General features: G+C 38.4%; 1 protein-coding gene across 1 annotated transcript in view; it reads left to right on the top strand.

The window, feature by feature from the left end:
• Positions 1-10,537, top strand: part of LOC102142031 (uncharacterized) — a 50,395-nt gene extending 39,858 nt beyond the window's left edge. The window contains 2 exon segments of the mRNA XM_065520560.2: positions 6,797-8,859; positions 8,861-10,537. Coding sequence (XP_065376632.1) covers positions 6,797-8,859; positions 8,861-8,974 — 2,177 coding nt within the window. The 3' untranslated portion in view covers positions 8,975-10,537.
• Positions 10,538-16,156: the final 5,619 nt, after the last annotated feature.

Raw genomic sequence — 16,156 nt, 5'->3', positions numbered from 1 at the left:
AAGAGATCGAGACTATCTTGGCCAACATGGTGAAACCCTGTCTCTACTAAAAATAACAAAATTAGCCGGGCATGGTGGCAGGTGCCTGTAGTCCCAGCTACTCGGGAGGCTGAGGCGGGAGAATCACTTGAACATGGGAGGCAGAGGTTACAGTGAGCTGAGATGGCACCACTGCCCTCCAGCCTGGGGACAGAGTGAGACTGTGTCTCAAAAAAAGAAAAAAAAAAAACAAGCCCCTGTGAGCTTTAGGGGAACTTCAAGTAGTCTCTAACACACATGGAATTGGAGTCTGTAAAAGGAAAGTGGGAAAAGAACAGAAAACATTATTTTGAGAATGATGAAAAAATTTCCAAATGTGATGGGAACCTACTGATCATCAAACCCTGAGCACAAGAGGCATGAAGAAAACTACACCAAGCCTCATGAATCATAACCAGAATGCTCTAAATCAGTGTTAAAATGAAATCCTCAAAGCAGCCAGAGATAAAGGACATGTTTTATGGAGGAACAAAGGTAATGATGATAGCAGATTTCTCCTTAAATGAGGCAACAGAGAAAATAGTAGAACATTATTTTTAGTTTTAAAAGCAAAAAAATTTTGTAGAGTTGTATACTCCGTAAAAATAGCTATAAGAAACAGTGAAGAAATAAGGACGTTCCAGATAAACAAAGCTGAAAGATTTCCTCTCCAGCAGACCTGCACCACAAGAGGTGTTCTGATGTCTGATGGAAATCTGGATCTACCCAGGGGGATGAAGAACAGGAAATGTTGACTACTTGGATATATAGACAAGATATTTTTCTTTATGTAAATCTGTAGAAAGGATACTCACTTTTTACAAAAATAACATCAAATGTATTGTGGGGTTTATAACATATGTTTAAAATATATGACAATCATAGCCTAAAAAGGCTATGAAAAAGAAGTTAAGTATATACTATTGGAAGACCCATGTATGTACTATTACTGAAAAGTACACTGATTAAAGCTTTTATAAACATTGATGATCACAGAAAATATAAATGGTCTAAGACACCCCATTTAAAGGCAGATATTTCTGGATAAGATAAATAAAAATAAGATCCAGTCATGCTGCCTATGAAGGAAACATGTTAGATTCAAAGACAAATAGATAAAAAGAATGGGAAAATCTGACAGCCCGATGAAGTAGCTTTCAGAACCAGGAATACTAGTGATGAAGATTTTTTTTCATATTGATAGAGATCAGTTCATCGAGAGGATTTAACAATCCTCAACTTTAGGTTAGTAACAGATTTACAAAATATTTGAGGCAAAATCTGATAGACCTGGAAGGATAAATAGATCCACAGTTACAATCAGAGGTTTTAGCATCCTTTTAATAATTGATAAAACAGGAAATGGAAAAGGAGCAAAGGTATAATAGACTTAACCCTAAATAACTTTATTGACATTTATAAAATATTCTTCTGCACCCTCCTCCCCAAATAAAACAGTGGAATATACATTCTTTTCAAGGACAGATGAATGAATATATTAACAAAGGTAAATCACATTCTTGATTATAAAGCAAATCTTAATAAATGTAAAACGATTGAAGTCATATATTTTCTCCCACGATAAGGGGTTTAAGTTTAGTTAAATTAAAAATCAATGACAGAAGTATCTATAAAATCCCTAATAGTTGGAAACTGAATATGCTTCTACATAATGGATACTTGAAAGAAGAGTTTGAAGGGGGAATTAGGAAGTATTTTGAACTTTGGGTTATAACAGAATTTATGGGAAATTTACATATAGGAAATTTATAGGAAATATAAAATACATATAATACTCATTGATTTCATTGTTTTCCATTTTGATCCTTACTCCTTTTTTCTACTTGCTTTTGCTTTTTTCTAGCTTTTTAAGGTGGAAGCACCTGAAGTCATTGATTTGAGATCTTTCTTATGCAACACAAATAAGCATTGTGTTTGTATTATGTACGTATATATCTACCATATGTAAATGCATATATGAAGTTTCTCATATATGGGATATAATGTATTATGTGTAATATATATTAATGTGTAAATTTCACATATAGGGAATTTCATATGTGCATGTATTTATGCATATATATATATATATATATATATCTGCTATACACATGTATGAAGTTTAACTTGGATAAGAAGAAAGGTCTAAATCAGTGGTCTTAGCTATTTCCACTTGGAGAATGTAGAAGACAAATCCGTATAATAGTAGAAGAAAGGAAATAACAAAAAGCAAAACGGAGAACAATATAATCTGTAAAAACAGAAAAACAGTTGAGAAAATCAGTGAAACCAAAAGCTGTTTCATTGAGAAGATCGATAAAATGGATAAACTTCTAGGTGGAACAGATTATCAGTATCAAAAATAAGAATGATGAATCACTGAAGATTCTATAGATACTATGAAGGAAGTGAGGAAATACTATACCTGTAAGTTATCAATTTGACGATTTTGATGAAGTTTCTTTCGGATAAACAGCTACTACCACTTACTCCAAAACAAATAGATAACCTTTCCACAAAGAAAAACCCAGGTCCCCAGATGCTTTAGTAGTGAATTCCAGCAAACGATTAATAGTACCACTTCTACACAAACTTTTCCAGAAAATTCAGGAAGAGGGAATACTTCCTAAATCATTCTTTGAGTCCAGCATTGCCCTAATAATAAAACCACACAAAGACATGCAAGGAAAGAAAGCTATAGACCAGTGTCCTTCATGAACGTAAATTTGAAAACTCTAGGGATTGGAAACCAGTGGTGTGTAACAAGGTTATTAATACCTCATGACCAAGTGTGGTTAATCCCTGGCAGGCTTTTTCAACATTTGGAAAGCAGTCAGTATAATTCCCTGTGTCTAAGCCAACTTCATGGCTAGGTGACTTGTGCAGTCACATGTTGCCGCACTCTTGTAAGAAGGGATCCAATACTTGGCTTAATGCCCTGTTGTTGCCATCTTTAAGTTCTTCACAGTTTGATCTTTGAACTTGTGATTTGTGTATGAAGTCTGATGGACACTGGACTATGTGTGCAAGTAGACAGGATACTTGAGAGGCAGTGCCCTACTAAGCTGTTGGTCACTCCCAGTATGACTTGGGAGTGTCCTGGAATTGTGTGTGGGTGGCCAAGGCTATGATCTTTGTCTGCATTGGTTGCAGCAGCAGTAAACTCACGAACAGTTGCACCCTGGAGAGTACTCACAGTGTGAGACTAGCTTGCTGTGTCTCCCCTAAGCCTGTGCGTCTGACATTCTTAGGAAATACTAATTTTCTGGGCTGAATACTGGGACAGCAACCTCCAACTTTCAGGCAGTCATCATTGTCAGTGGAATATAAAAGCATACTTGTGCACATTGTGTTAAGGCACACTAGGCAGTTACTAGAATTCTTTGGAGTGTAGATTCTTTGGTCTCAAGAACTGCTGCAACATTGCAAAGCAAATATCCACAGGCTTAGAAACAGGAATTTCATTTGATGGGAGAGAACCTGATTTTCATATAAAATTTTGGATGAATCAAGTATTAACAAATAAGTGAATTTTAAAAATATTTTTTTTTTGCATTTGAAAATATAGCAATAAACTGCATAAACAGCTGTTTCCAATTATATGCAAATCATGAAGCCATTTTGGTTTCTTGTAAAAGATGTAGGAAATGTCAGAGGAAACATTAAAATGCCATTGTATAAATTTACATGTAAAATAGAATTCAGCTTTGTACAACACTAATATTGATGAAGAATTAATTTCAGAGAACTGCTACTCCAGTCTTTGTCTACATATACCAAAACTTGTATTTTTTTAACTTTTATTTTGCAATAATGTATCAGAAATCAGAAATTTAGCCCATATTGTCACAACAGGTTCCTAATGATTGCATCAGCTGAAAAATCAACCTTCTCAAAATTAAAAACTAGCAAAAATTACTTATCTTGCATTTGCCATGAATTTCAATTATATATTGAAAATGAAGTTGCTAAAAATATAAATTTTGATGACTTAATAAATGAATTTGCCAAGAGTGCCAGAAAATCTTACCATCAAGATATCATAGTAACAAACTATTAGTAATTATTGTATCATTTAAAGTTATTATAACAAAACTTTTTTGTTATTTGCAAATTTATGTTATATATATTACTATTATACCTATTGCATTTTACAAGTAATAAAATATATTAAAAGAAAAACATAATTTATTTTACCTTTTACTATACTTCTTTTTATACATTTTTAGTAACTGACCTCACATTTTTATTTTGCACTGTCCCCATCAATTATGTAGTCATCTCTGCCCTGTATTAAAAAGAAAAAAAAATAGAAAAAAGTCAAACCCATATGACCATTTCAGTATATGCAGAGAAAGCATTTGACAAAATGTATTATCTATTTCTGATTAAAACTCTCAAATGAAGAATAGAAGATAACTTTCTTTAATCTGATAAAAGTCATCTATAGACAGTGTACAATTGACATTGTATATAATTGTGAAAAATGGAATGATTACTTACCAATATCAGGAACATGACAAGGATGTCCATTCATACTTGATAGTATAATACATACTACCTAGTATAACCAGGGAAGAAAAAAAAAGGAGACTAGAGTGGAAGAGAAGTAGAAATGCCTTTATTCACAAAAGATACGGTTATCTATGTAGGAAATCTAATGGAGTCTCCCAAGATATGGGAAAAAGAATGACTAGAATTATTAAGTATAGCTAGGTGGCAGGAGAAAAATATGTAAAAATGAATTTTACTTCTATATATTAACAATGATCAATTGGAAATTGAAATTTTTGAAAGTTCTCTTTGCAATAGTATCAAAAATATATTTTTTTTATAGTTATGTCTGGCAAAAGATGTGAAAGGCCACGCTGGAAACAATCCACTGCAGAGAGAAATTGAAGACCTAAACAAATGGAACTCCCTGCTTATGTCAGAAAGCTCAATATTGCTGACATGTTTTGTTGTTTACATGACTTACAGATTTAAAATAATATAATTCCATGTAGTAATTAGCAGGATTTCTTGTAGTAATTGAGTATGTAATTCTAAACTTTATGTGGAAATACACAGGAACTAGAATAACAAACTTTCAAAAATAAAAGCTGAGTTGTATGGATAAGATTACCTGATTTCAAGACTCAAAGTAAAAGTTTGCAGACTTTGTCTTTTTGTCCAGACTACATTTTCTTCAATTTTAACATCTAGTAGTTTTATTAAGATATGTTTTGGAGAAAACTGTTGCTGAACAGTTTTCCCAGGTTCGTGATGGTTCCTTTGCATATGTGGGTCAGGTCTTTCATTTTTGGACAGTTTTCTTAGATTATACTTTTTAATATTGGATTTATTCTGTTGTTTTCTTTTTTCTTCTTTAAGGACTGCAATAACATATATACTATATTATAATTTTATTTATTTATTTAATTGTAGACCATCTTTATCCAGAACTTTCTTTCTGATCCTATTTTCTTTTTTCTTACTCTTTTAAAATTATTGCTGCTTCTTTTTTTTCTTGTTTCATTCTCCTTTACAGTGCTGTTCATTCAAGTTTCAGTCAAGTGTAGTTTCCCCTTTGGCTCTGTATTAGTTTGCTCAGGCTGCTGTAACAAAATTCAACAGACTGGGTAGCTTAAATAAATTTTCACACAATTGTGGAGGCTGGAGGTCTGAAGTCAAGGTGCCAGCAGGGTTGGTTTCTGGTGAGGTCTCACTCCTTGGCTAGATGGCATTTTCTTCTGGTGCCCTCACACAGCCTTTTCTCTGTGCATATGACCAGTGGTTGGGGGTGGTGGGTGGAGGGAGAAAGAGAGCTCATGCATGTGCTTTCCAGTCTCCTCCTACTCTTATAAGGACACCAATGCCATTGTATTAGTTTCTTACCCTTATGCCCACATTTAACCTTAGTTAATCTCCTTAAAGTCCCCATCTTCAAATACAGTCACACTAGAGGTTGAGGTTTTAACAGACACATTTTGGGGGGCACAGTTTAGTCCATAACAGATTCCTTAATAAAGAATGTCTTTAATAAGACTTGAATTACAGTCTTATTTTCTGTGATTACTGTGTCCTCTTTACAACTTCATTCCTGAGTTTGATTAGCCTTTGCCTCTTTAGTTTTCATACAATCCAAGTCTCTTCTCTTGGATTTCCCAGTAGCCTGAGCTTTAATCTGCGTAAACTCAGATATCTTCTGAGTATTTTCCCACTCATAGTGAAACTTTCCCTTTCTGGGAGTAGTTTTGTGTTTCATCCTCTCTGGGCTGTCTGTCTCCTCTATTCCACGTGATCACCACAGTCTCTGGCTGACTCTCTTTGTAGGCATAGGCTGTCACTTTTTACTGTATTTGAATATCTATTGCTTAGTAGTACTTGAAATTAGTAACATTTTCCATCTCCTAGTTATGCTAAAGTCACGGAATGTTATAGATAATATTATTTGCTCCACTTATGCTGACTTTTATAATTCTTGGGGGGATGCACAGGGAAATGCAGATGTAAGCAGTTGCTATTATTCTTTTTACATTAGAAACCAAATGTGTGCATTCAAATAGTTAAATTCCTCTCTGTTTTGTCACTAGCCTAGGCCTTTTGTTCTGGGTTTTGTTTTTGTTTTTTCACCCCAAACCCATGAAATACAAAAAATATGCACTTGCAATTATGTTCATCTTTGGAAATTGGCCAAAAAACCAGAGTTAGCTACAACATGGGGCATTTGTATAGAGATTTCATTCCCTGAGAAATGTTTTAGAATTTATATAAGATTAATTTTGCTTGTTTCTAGAAGTCTGGACAGCTGGTCACCTGAAAGAGAGGAGCCAAGAAAACCAATCTAAACATTCGTGGGAAGTTGTATTCATCAATAATGAAATGCTGACTAAGGAACAAGGTGATGTAATAGGAATACCATTTAACATGGACGTAAGCTCTTTTCCTTCCAGAAAAATGTTCTGTCAGTATGACTCATGTGAAATGAGTTTCAACACTGTTTCACAATTGGTTATCAGTAAGATGAACTATTTAGGAGAAAAGTCTGATGAATTTAATGCCTGTGGGAAATTGTTACTCAATATTAAGCATGGTGAAACTCATACTCGAGAGAAAAATGAAGTTTTAAAAGATAGGAACACTCTGAGTCGTCATGAGGATGCTTTGCAGCATGAGAAGATTCAAACTTTAGAGCACAATTTTGAATACAGTATATGTCAGGAAACCCTCCTTGAAAAGGCAGTATTTAATACACAGAAGAGAGAGAATGCAGAAGAGAATAACTGTGAATATAATGAATTTGGGAGAACTTTCTCTGATAGTTCATCCCTCTTGTTCCATCAGATACCTTCGTCAAAGGACAATCACTATGAATTTAGTGATTGTGAGAGGTTCTTATGTGTTAAGTCCACCCTTTCTAAACATCACGGGGTACCTATGGAACACAATGAAAGTGGGAATAATTTCAGGAGGAAATTGTGTCGGTCACAGCTTCAGAAAGGTGATAAAGGAGAGAAACACATTGAATGTAATGAATGTGGGAAAGTTTTCTGGGAGAAGTCACATCTCACTCGACATCAGAGGGTGCACACAGGAGAGAAACCCTTTCAATGTAATGAATGTGGAAAAGCTTTCTGGGATAAGTCAAACCTCACTAAACATCAGAGATCACACACAGGGGAGAAACCTTTTGAATGCAATGAATGTGGGAAAGCCTTTAGCCATAAGTCAGCTCTCACATTACACCAGAGAACACATACAGGGGAGAAACCCTATCAGTGTAATGTGTGTGGGAAAACTTTTTGCCAGAAATCTGACCTCACTAAACATCAGAGAACACACACAGGGCTGAAACCCTATGAATGTTATAAATGTGGAAAATTCTTCCGTGTGACTTCGCACCTTAAAGTACACCAGAGAACTCACACAGGTGAGAAACCTTTTGAATGTCTTGAGTGTGGGAAATCCTTTTGTGAAAAGTCAAATCTTACACAGCATCAGAGAACTCACATAGGAGATAAATCTTATGAATGTAATGCATGTGGGAAAACTTTCTACCACAAGTCATTACTCACCAGGCATCAGATAGTTCATACAGGGTGGAAACCTTATGAATGTTATGAATGTGGGAAAACCTTCTGCTTGAAGTCAGACCTAACAGTACATCAGAGAATGCACACAGGTGAGAAACCCTTTGCATGTCCTGAATGTGGGAAATTCTTTAGCCATAAGTCAACCCTCTCTCAACATTATAGAACACACACAGGGGAGAAACCCTATGAATGTCATGAATGTGGAAAAATATTTTACAATAAGTCATACCTAACTAAACATAATAGAACACATACAGGGGAGAAACCCTATGAATGTAATGAATGTGGAAAAACCTTCTACCAGAAGTCACAACTCACTCAGCATCAGATAATTCACATAGGGGAGAAACCCTATAAATGTAATGAGTGTGGAAAAGCTTTTTGCCATAAGTCAGCTCTAATTGTACATCAGAGAACCCATACACAAGAAAAGCCCTATAAATGTAATGAATGTGGCAAATCTTTCTGTGTGAAGTCAGGACTTACTTTTCATGAGAGAAAGCACACAGGGGAGAAACCCTATGAATGCAGTGAATGTGGGAAATCCTTCAGTCACAAATCATCACTCACAGTACATCACAGGGCTCACACAGGAGAGAAATCTTGTCAATGTAATGAATGTGGAAAAATCTTTTACCGTAAATCAGAACTTGCTAAACATCAGAGATCACATACAGGGGAAAAGCCCTATGAATGTAACACATGCAGGAAGACTTTCTCTCAAAAGTCAAATCTCATTGTACATCAGAGAAGACACATAGGAGAAAAACCTTATGAATGAAATGGATATTGGAAATTTCCAGCCACAAATCAGCCTCCATAATGCCTCAGATGATTCACACTGTGGAGAAAGCCCTGCTGACATCCTGAATGTTCAGTAACTATCCACAAACTCACCTTATGTTACTCCAAAGTAACAGTAGGGGATAAACCCGTAGACTACAACAATTATAGGACAGCTTTTGTTAGGAAGTGATATTCTATTTAATATCAGATGGTTAATACGGGCATAAAACCTTACAGATTTTTTTGAATTTATGAAAGTTTTTGGCAAAAATACAAATAAGATTATGTTAGAATTTATACTGAGGAGAAAATTGTCAATTTAAGAAATTTAAAGTGAAAATTTTGCATAGAAATAAAATATGACAAGTTCTGTTTTGAGTTTGATACAATAATAGTTTTTAGGGTACCTAACAATAATTTATAGATAGATGTATATTGTGGAATATAAAGCTTTAAGAACTTAAAAAAAAAGTAATAATTAAAATACCTCACAAGAAGTTGTAATGAGTACAGAGAATTCCCATGTACACTTCACCAAGCTTCCTCTAAGGATAATATATAATTATAATATATGGTCAAGTCCAAGAAATCGATGTTACCTTGCTAGTAGATACAGACTTACTCACATTTTACTATGGTTTGCGTGCACTGTGTGTGTGTGTTTATATCAAACTTTTACCACCTTTACATTTGAGTAACCATCAGCACAATTAGTTTACAGAACTGAAAAGGAATCTGAGATCTGTATAGTATCAGGATTACAAAGGAATCAGGATTTAGCCTCAAGTAGTTCCCTTGTATTAATAATCACACCCTTTCTGCAACCCTACCCCTGGCATCCACTTGATTATGAAGCTTTTTATAAAGCATCGATAAATTGATTAATATCAATTTATTAATGGGCAATTAATGGGCAATAGCATTAAGCACATCTGCGAGTTATTCCTGAAGTTCATAGGACTTACAAATGTATAAGTGGTATGTGATATAAATCGTGTGTTTTATATGCATAATGGAATTTAATGTAATTGTGAATAGGAAGTAGGTATCCTAGTTTAGTAGTGGTTATATCATCAGGCCCATCCCAGATGTTTGTCATGTCCTGAAACAATTTAAAAGGAGACCCACAGAGCTAATGTTTATCCATTTAAAAGGAAAAATCAAAATAACAACTTACCTAAAAAAAAAAATCTATCCTGTGCATGTGAAGATCTAGGCCTGCCTCCATGTTACTCCCTTTCTCTTCGTACCAGTGACTCATCCCATGCCATGAAGTGCCTAGGGTGCATATATGAACACTCCAGCTTTCAACGTAAGTGATACTCCAAATTTTCTTTAAGCAGCTGCTCTCCAAGACAGGGCCCTGGAAAGAGGCCCACACATATAGCCCAGTTGCTGCCCAGGGCGGTTGAACTGTCATTTCAAGGCTCATTGTACCCAGACAGGGATCTGAACCTTCAGAGACTTTTGCGAATATGAAGAGGAGGGTTGAGGCTGGAGCACAGCCAGAATCAAGCTGGCATGGGGCTGTTATTGACAGTGTGAAGATTGTACATTATATTACATTATCAGATCATACAAATAATCTAAGATTATACAGTCTGATGATCCTAGATTACACAAGTAATCTAAGCTTCCACTTTAGGAAACTAGCAAAAGAAGAGCAAATTAAATCCAAAGTAACCTGGAAAAAAATAAAAGTAAAAATCATAGAAATTGAAAAGAGAAAATCAATAAAACCCAAAACTGGTTCTTTGAAAAGGTCAGTAAAATTGATAAACGTCTAGCTAGCTTAAGAAAAAACAGAAGACAAATATTGCTAGTACCAAAAATGAAAGAGGCCATCACAGCTGATCCTATGGTCACCAAAAGGATTAGAAAGAAATATGGACAACTCTGTCCATAAATTTGATAACTTAGCTAAAATGGACAAATTCCTTGCAAGATGTATTCTCTCAAAGCTCACACAAGGTAGACCTCAGTAGGCATACATATCTATTAAATAAATCAAAGCAGTAATTAACCTTTCAAGGCCGGGTGCGGTGGCTCATGCCTGTAATCCAGCACTTTGGGAGGCTGAGGCAGGCGGATCACGAGGTCAGGAGTTCGAGACCAGCCTGGTCAACATGGTGAAACCCCGTCTCTACTAAAAGGACGAAAAATTAGCCGGGCGTGGTGGCACGTGTATGTAGTCCAAGCTACTCAGGAGACTGAGGCAGAAGAATCACTTGAACCCAGGAGGTGGAGGTTGCAGTGAGCCGAGATTGTGCTACTGTACTCCAGCCTGGGTGACAGAGTGAGACTCCATCTCAAAAAATAATAAAACCTTCCAAAACAAAGTGCCGGGACCAAATGGGTTCACGAATGTGCATTTTTTGAGATACTTAAGGTAGAAATGATACCAAGTCTCTACCGTGTCTTTCAGAAAATAAAAGTAGAGATAACACTCCCAACTTATTTTGTGAGGCCAGTATTACCCTAATACCACAACCAGGCAAAGATATTACAAGAAAGGAAAACTACAGATCAATATTTCCAGTGAACACAGATACAGAAATCCTTAAAATGTTAGCAAATCAGGAATGCAAGACTTGTTCAACATTTGATATTCAGTGTAATCCATTGCATGCATTAGCAGCTCAAAGATGAAATATGATCATATCAGTAGATGCAGAAAAAGCATTTGACAAAATCCAATATCCATTCGTGGTAAAACCTCAACACAGAAGGAATACAGGAGAACTTACTCAAGTTGATAAAGAACTGCTGCAAAAAACCCTACAGGTAACATCATCCTTGAGGTTTCCAACTAGATGCTTTCCTATTAACATCAGGAACATGGCAAGGAACACTACTTTTCAGCATTGTACTGGAAGTGCTATCTAATGCAGTGATAAAAAAATAAAATAAAATAAAATGCACATAGATTTGGAAGGATGAAATACAACTGTCTTTGTTCACAAGTAACATGATTGTCTTTGTAGAGAATTCTAAATAAACAACAAAATCCCTGCTGACATTAATAAGTAATTATAGCGGGGTTGCAGGATATAGTCCTCAGGTAGATGATAAGGAATTAGACATCAAGTCACTAAAAGACCTGGAGGAACCCTAAATGCTTATTAAGTGAAAACCAATCTGTAAAGGCTTTCTATTTTTTTATTGCAATTATATGATATTCTGGGAGAGGCAAAACTATCGAGCCAGTGAAAGGACCAGTGGTTGCTGAGAGTTGAGGGGAAGGGAGGGATGGCAGGTAGAGAGGTGATTTTTAGGGCAGTGAAAGTATTCTCTAGGGTAATGTAATTTGTCGAAACGCAGAGAATGGAAAACAGTGAATGGAAAATGCAGAGTAAACCCTAATGTCAACTCTGGACTTCAGTTAATAATAATATATCACTATTGGCTCATTAATTGTAACAAATGAACCATAATGATGCGAGATGTTAATAATTGGGGAGCCTGTGGAGGATGGGAGGGGTGAAGGGTTATATGAGAATTCGCTGTACTTTTTCCTCAATTTTTCTGTAACCCTAAAGCTACTCTAAAAAATGAAGTGTATTAAGTAAATAAATAATTAAATAACCAACCCCGAGGAACATCTTGTTTCTGTACTTGTTAGTCGTATGTTTCTGACTGAACCTGTAAATCACCATTAGTGAACATCTGAATTGCTTTTATACATCCTTAATATATTTTAAATTATGGTAATGGTGACCTGAAATTAAGGACTAGTATTCTTGGTTCTCTTGATATCTGAAGCCAAAAGGGCCTCAGATGACCTAACCTCGTTTCCATCACCACTGTGCTTCCACAGGTGAAGTAACTTAGCAGACAGTCCTCCTTGTCAGGAGGGCCAGGCACAGTTCCTGCTTATTCCTAAGTAGTAAGGTTTTCTTCCTTGCCAGCTCTTGGAATTATTCACCAAACTCCTCACATCCTCCCACAGCAAACAGTGGTCACTGTACGCTCTGGATAATACAGCTGCTCACCACAACCCCTCCTTTTCCACTCTGCTCCCAAGTAGAACCCTGTGTGGCTCTGTCCGGCATGTGGTGTCCTTCTCACCTTTCTGAGAGTTGGTGTGACTGACAAACTGACTTAGATCTTATCTGTCCAGTGTCAGGTGTTCAGTATTCAACCTTTCTATAGCATCAGGGTAGGGGTCCCTCCTTCACCATCAGGGTGAAAAGGAAGCAGTTACAACCATTAGCATAAACAGGATGGCCCATCCAAAGCCAGGGTCATCTAGTCCAATTTTAACTGCTGTTGGCTAACTGATAGTTTCCATATTATGGCAAAGGCTTCTTTGACAGAACCACTAGTTGCTGGCAGGTTTGCACTTGGCCTGTGCTGTAATGCACTTTTCTTGGGGGAGGTGAGTGTCGCATCTCTTCCCATCCTAATATACTCTGTGTGCAGGACAGGAGTGCTCGCCCATTGGCTATATGCCTGCATGACTTGACTTGGGCTGAGCCTGTTTGACAGGTGGTCTCTGAGGCTCCCACCTGTAAAGGTATTGACCACACAGCACACGAACTGATCAGCACTTTAGCGCCACTTTCCAAAGATCTGGCTGGAGCTCTCTGATTATCATCACTGGCTGCATGGAGCATCCCTACAGACTGTCGTTTGTTGTTGAACACCCCTGGGTTGTGCATGCAGATGGCCTATTGTGAGGTTTGTGGAAAGGCAGGAGACAACTGAGGGAGGTGAGTGTGGCACTCTAGTTGCCTAACGAGGCATTCAGGAAGGGTAGTACCTGCACCCCTCTCCTGTGCTGCTCCTTCACTTGCTGCTCCTTCACTTCACACATGCTTTCCTGACCCCTAAGAGTGTCAAGATGCACATGCATGGTGGCCCATGGTCCGGGTGCTGATGAGAAGAGAAAAAGGTACCAGTTCTCCCCAGATTACCAGAGGAAGTAACTCTCCTGCTCTCCCAATGCAAAACCCCTCTCCAGTGTGCCTGAGCATGGCCTGGCATTGCTGCTTGCCAACATGCCACAGGGTGAACCTTGCAATCATGGGGACTGATGGCCTGCACCTGGGCCACAGACTACATGGCTTTACCTTGAGCATAGGGAGAGTGACTGTGACATCCACTGTGCTTTGAGAGTCTGTGTCCGCTCCAAAAGTAATGTTGAGCCGGGTTCAGTGGCTCAACAAATCCCAGCACTTTGGGAGACCGAGCACAAATCCCAGCATTTTGGGAGGCTGGGGTGGGAGTATCACTTGAGGTCAGGATTTCAAGACCAGCCTGGCCAACATGGTGAAACCCCGTCTCTACTAAAAATACAGAAATTAGCTGGGCATGGTGGGCACCTGTAATTCCAGCTAGTTGGGAGGCTGAGGCAGGAGAATCGCTTGAATCGGGGAAGCGGAGGTTGCAGCGAGCCGAGTTGTCGCCACTGCACTTCAGCTTAGGCAAGAGAGCAAGACTCTGTCTCAAAACAAAAAACAAGGCCGGGCGCGGTGGCTCACGCCTGTAATCCCAGCACTTTGGAAGGCCGAGGCGGGCGGATCACAAGGTCAGGAGATCGAGACCATGGTGAAACCCCGTCTCTACTAAAAATAGAAAAAATTAGCCGGGTGCAGTGGCGGGCGCCTGTAGTCCCAGCTACTCGGGAGGCTGAGGCCAGAGAATGGCGTGAACCCGGGAGGTGGAGCTTGCAGTGAGCCGAGATTGTGCCACTGCACTCCAGCCTGGGCGACAGAGCGAGACTCTGTCTCAAAAAAAAAAACAAAAACAAAAAAACAAACAAAAAAAAACAAGTCATGTTGAAACTGAATCCAGTGCAACACTTGCAAAAGTTTGGCCTTTGGGAGGTGGTAAGGTCATGAGAGCTCCACCTCATAAATGATTGGTGATCTTAGGAGCCATCGGGAGAGAACAGACTAGGCCCCTTTTTGCCCCTATCCTTTCTGACATGTGAGGGCCCAGTGTCACTCCCCTCAAGAGGAAACAGCAAGGAAGGGCTGCCTTGGAAGCTGAGACTTGGCCCTCACTGGATACTCACCTTTCTGGCGCTTTCATCTTGGACTTCCCTGCCTCCAGAGTTGTGAGAGGTAAATATCTATTGTTTATAAATGACCTAGTCTCAGGTGGTTTGTTATAGTAGCACAAATGGACGAAGACAAAATGTCTCTTGGAAATTTGGCATTTGGCCATGCTAGAGTCTCATCTCTGCACATGAGGAATATGTTGGGACACTATTGAAAAAAATCAAACTCAGCACCTAACGGCATGATCCCAATGTTGCCTATGACATTTGTCAGATTATTTTCAGGGGAAACTGTGAGACTATTGTGAGTGCGTGTGTATGGACATGCAGCCTATGTGTATGTGAGGTGAGGTTGGGAGAGAGATTTATAATACCTCAGTTAATAGAATCAATCTGAAGGATCGCTTGAGCCCAGGAGTTGAAGGCTGCAGTGAGCTATGGTGGTGCCACTGCACTCCAGCCTGGGTGACAGAGTGAGACTCCGTCTCTTTAGAAAACAAAAGGCCTTCTGCGATGGCTTGCCTGTAATCCCAGCACCCTGGGAGACCGAGGCGGGCGGATCATGAGGTCAGGAGATCAAGATCATCCTGGCTAACATGGTGAAACCTCGTCTCTACTAAAAATACAAAAAGCTGGGCGTGGTGGCAGGCGCCTTTAGGCCCAGCTACTCAGGAGACTGAGGCAGGAGAATGGCGTGAACCTGGGAGGCGGAGCTTGCAGTGAGCTGAGATCGCGCCACTGCACTCCAGCCTGGACAACAGAGCGAGACTCCGTCTCAAAAATAAAATAAAAACAAAAATAAAATCTGAGGAAAAGTATACTGTACCGATCATCTGGAAGTAAACAGTGAGTTTGGAATGTGCGCACCCTAAAAAAACCCTAAAGTAAAGTGCATCTATGTCTGTGTGTAGTAATAACAGACTAGCATTTTTGCAGATTCGAGCTATGAACTAGAGCAAGGCATCCTGACTCTGGTCCCACAGGTTCACATGGAAAGGAGACAGCACAAATGAATGAAGGAACTGTGGGAAAGACAGGCATCTTGATGAATCACATTTCCTTTTTAAGGATATTTTAAAGGCACCAGTGGAAGCAGACATAGCTTGGTAATCCATGGTGTATTCTCGGAATGTACCACTTGAATGGAAGAGAGGAGACACAAAGACAACCAAGAGGCTTAAACTTGACAAAAATTTATTTATAACAAAAAGGGCAGCTTTGTGCATAGAGGTACATGCAAATATATACAAAATGCTAATGGTGTCAGAAGATG

Source organism: Macaca fascicularis, chromosome 9 (assembly GCF_037993035.2).
Source record: "Macaca fascicularis isolate 582-1 chromosome 9, T2T-MFA8v1.1".
Classification (NCBI taxonomy): Eukaryota; Metazoa; Chordata; class Mammalia; order Primates; family Cercopithecidae; genus Macaca; species Macaca fascicularis.
This window is presented reverse-complemented; position numbering and strand designations above follow the sequence as displayed.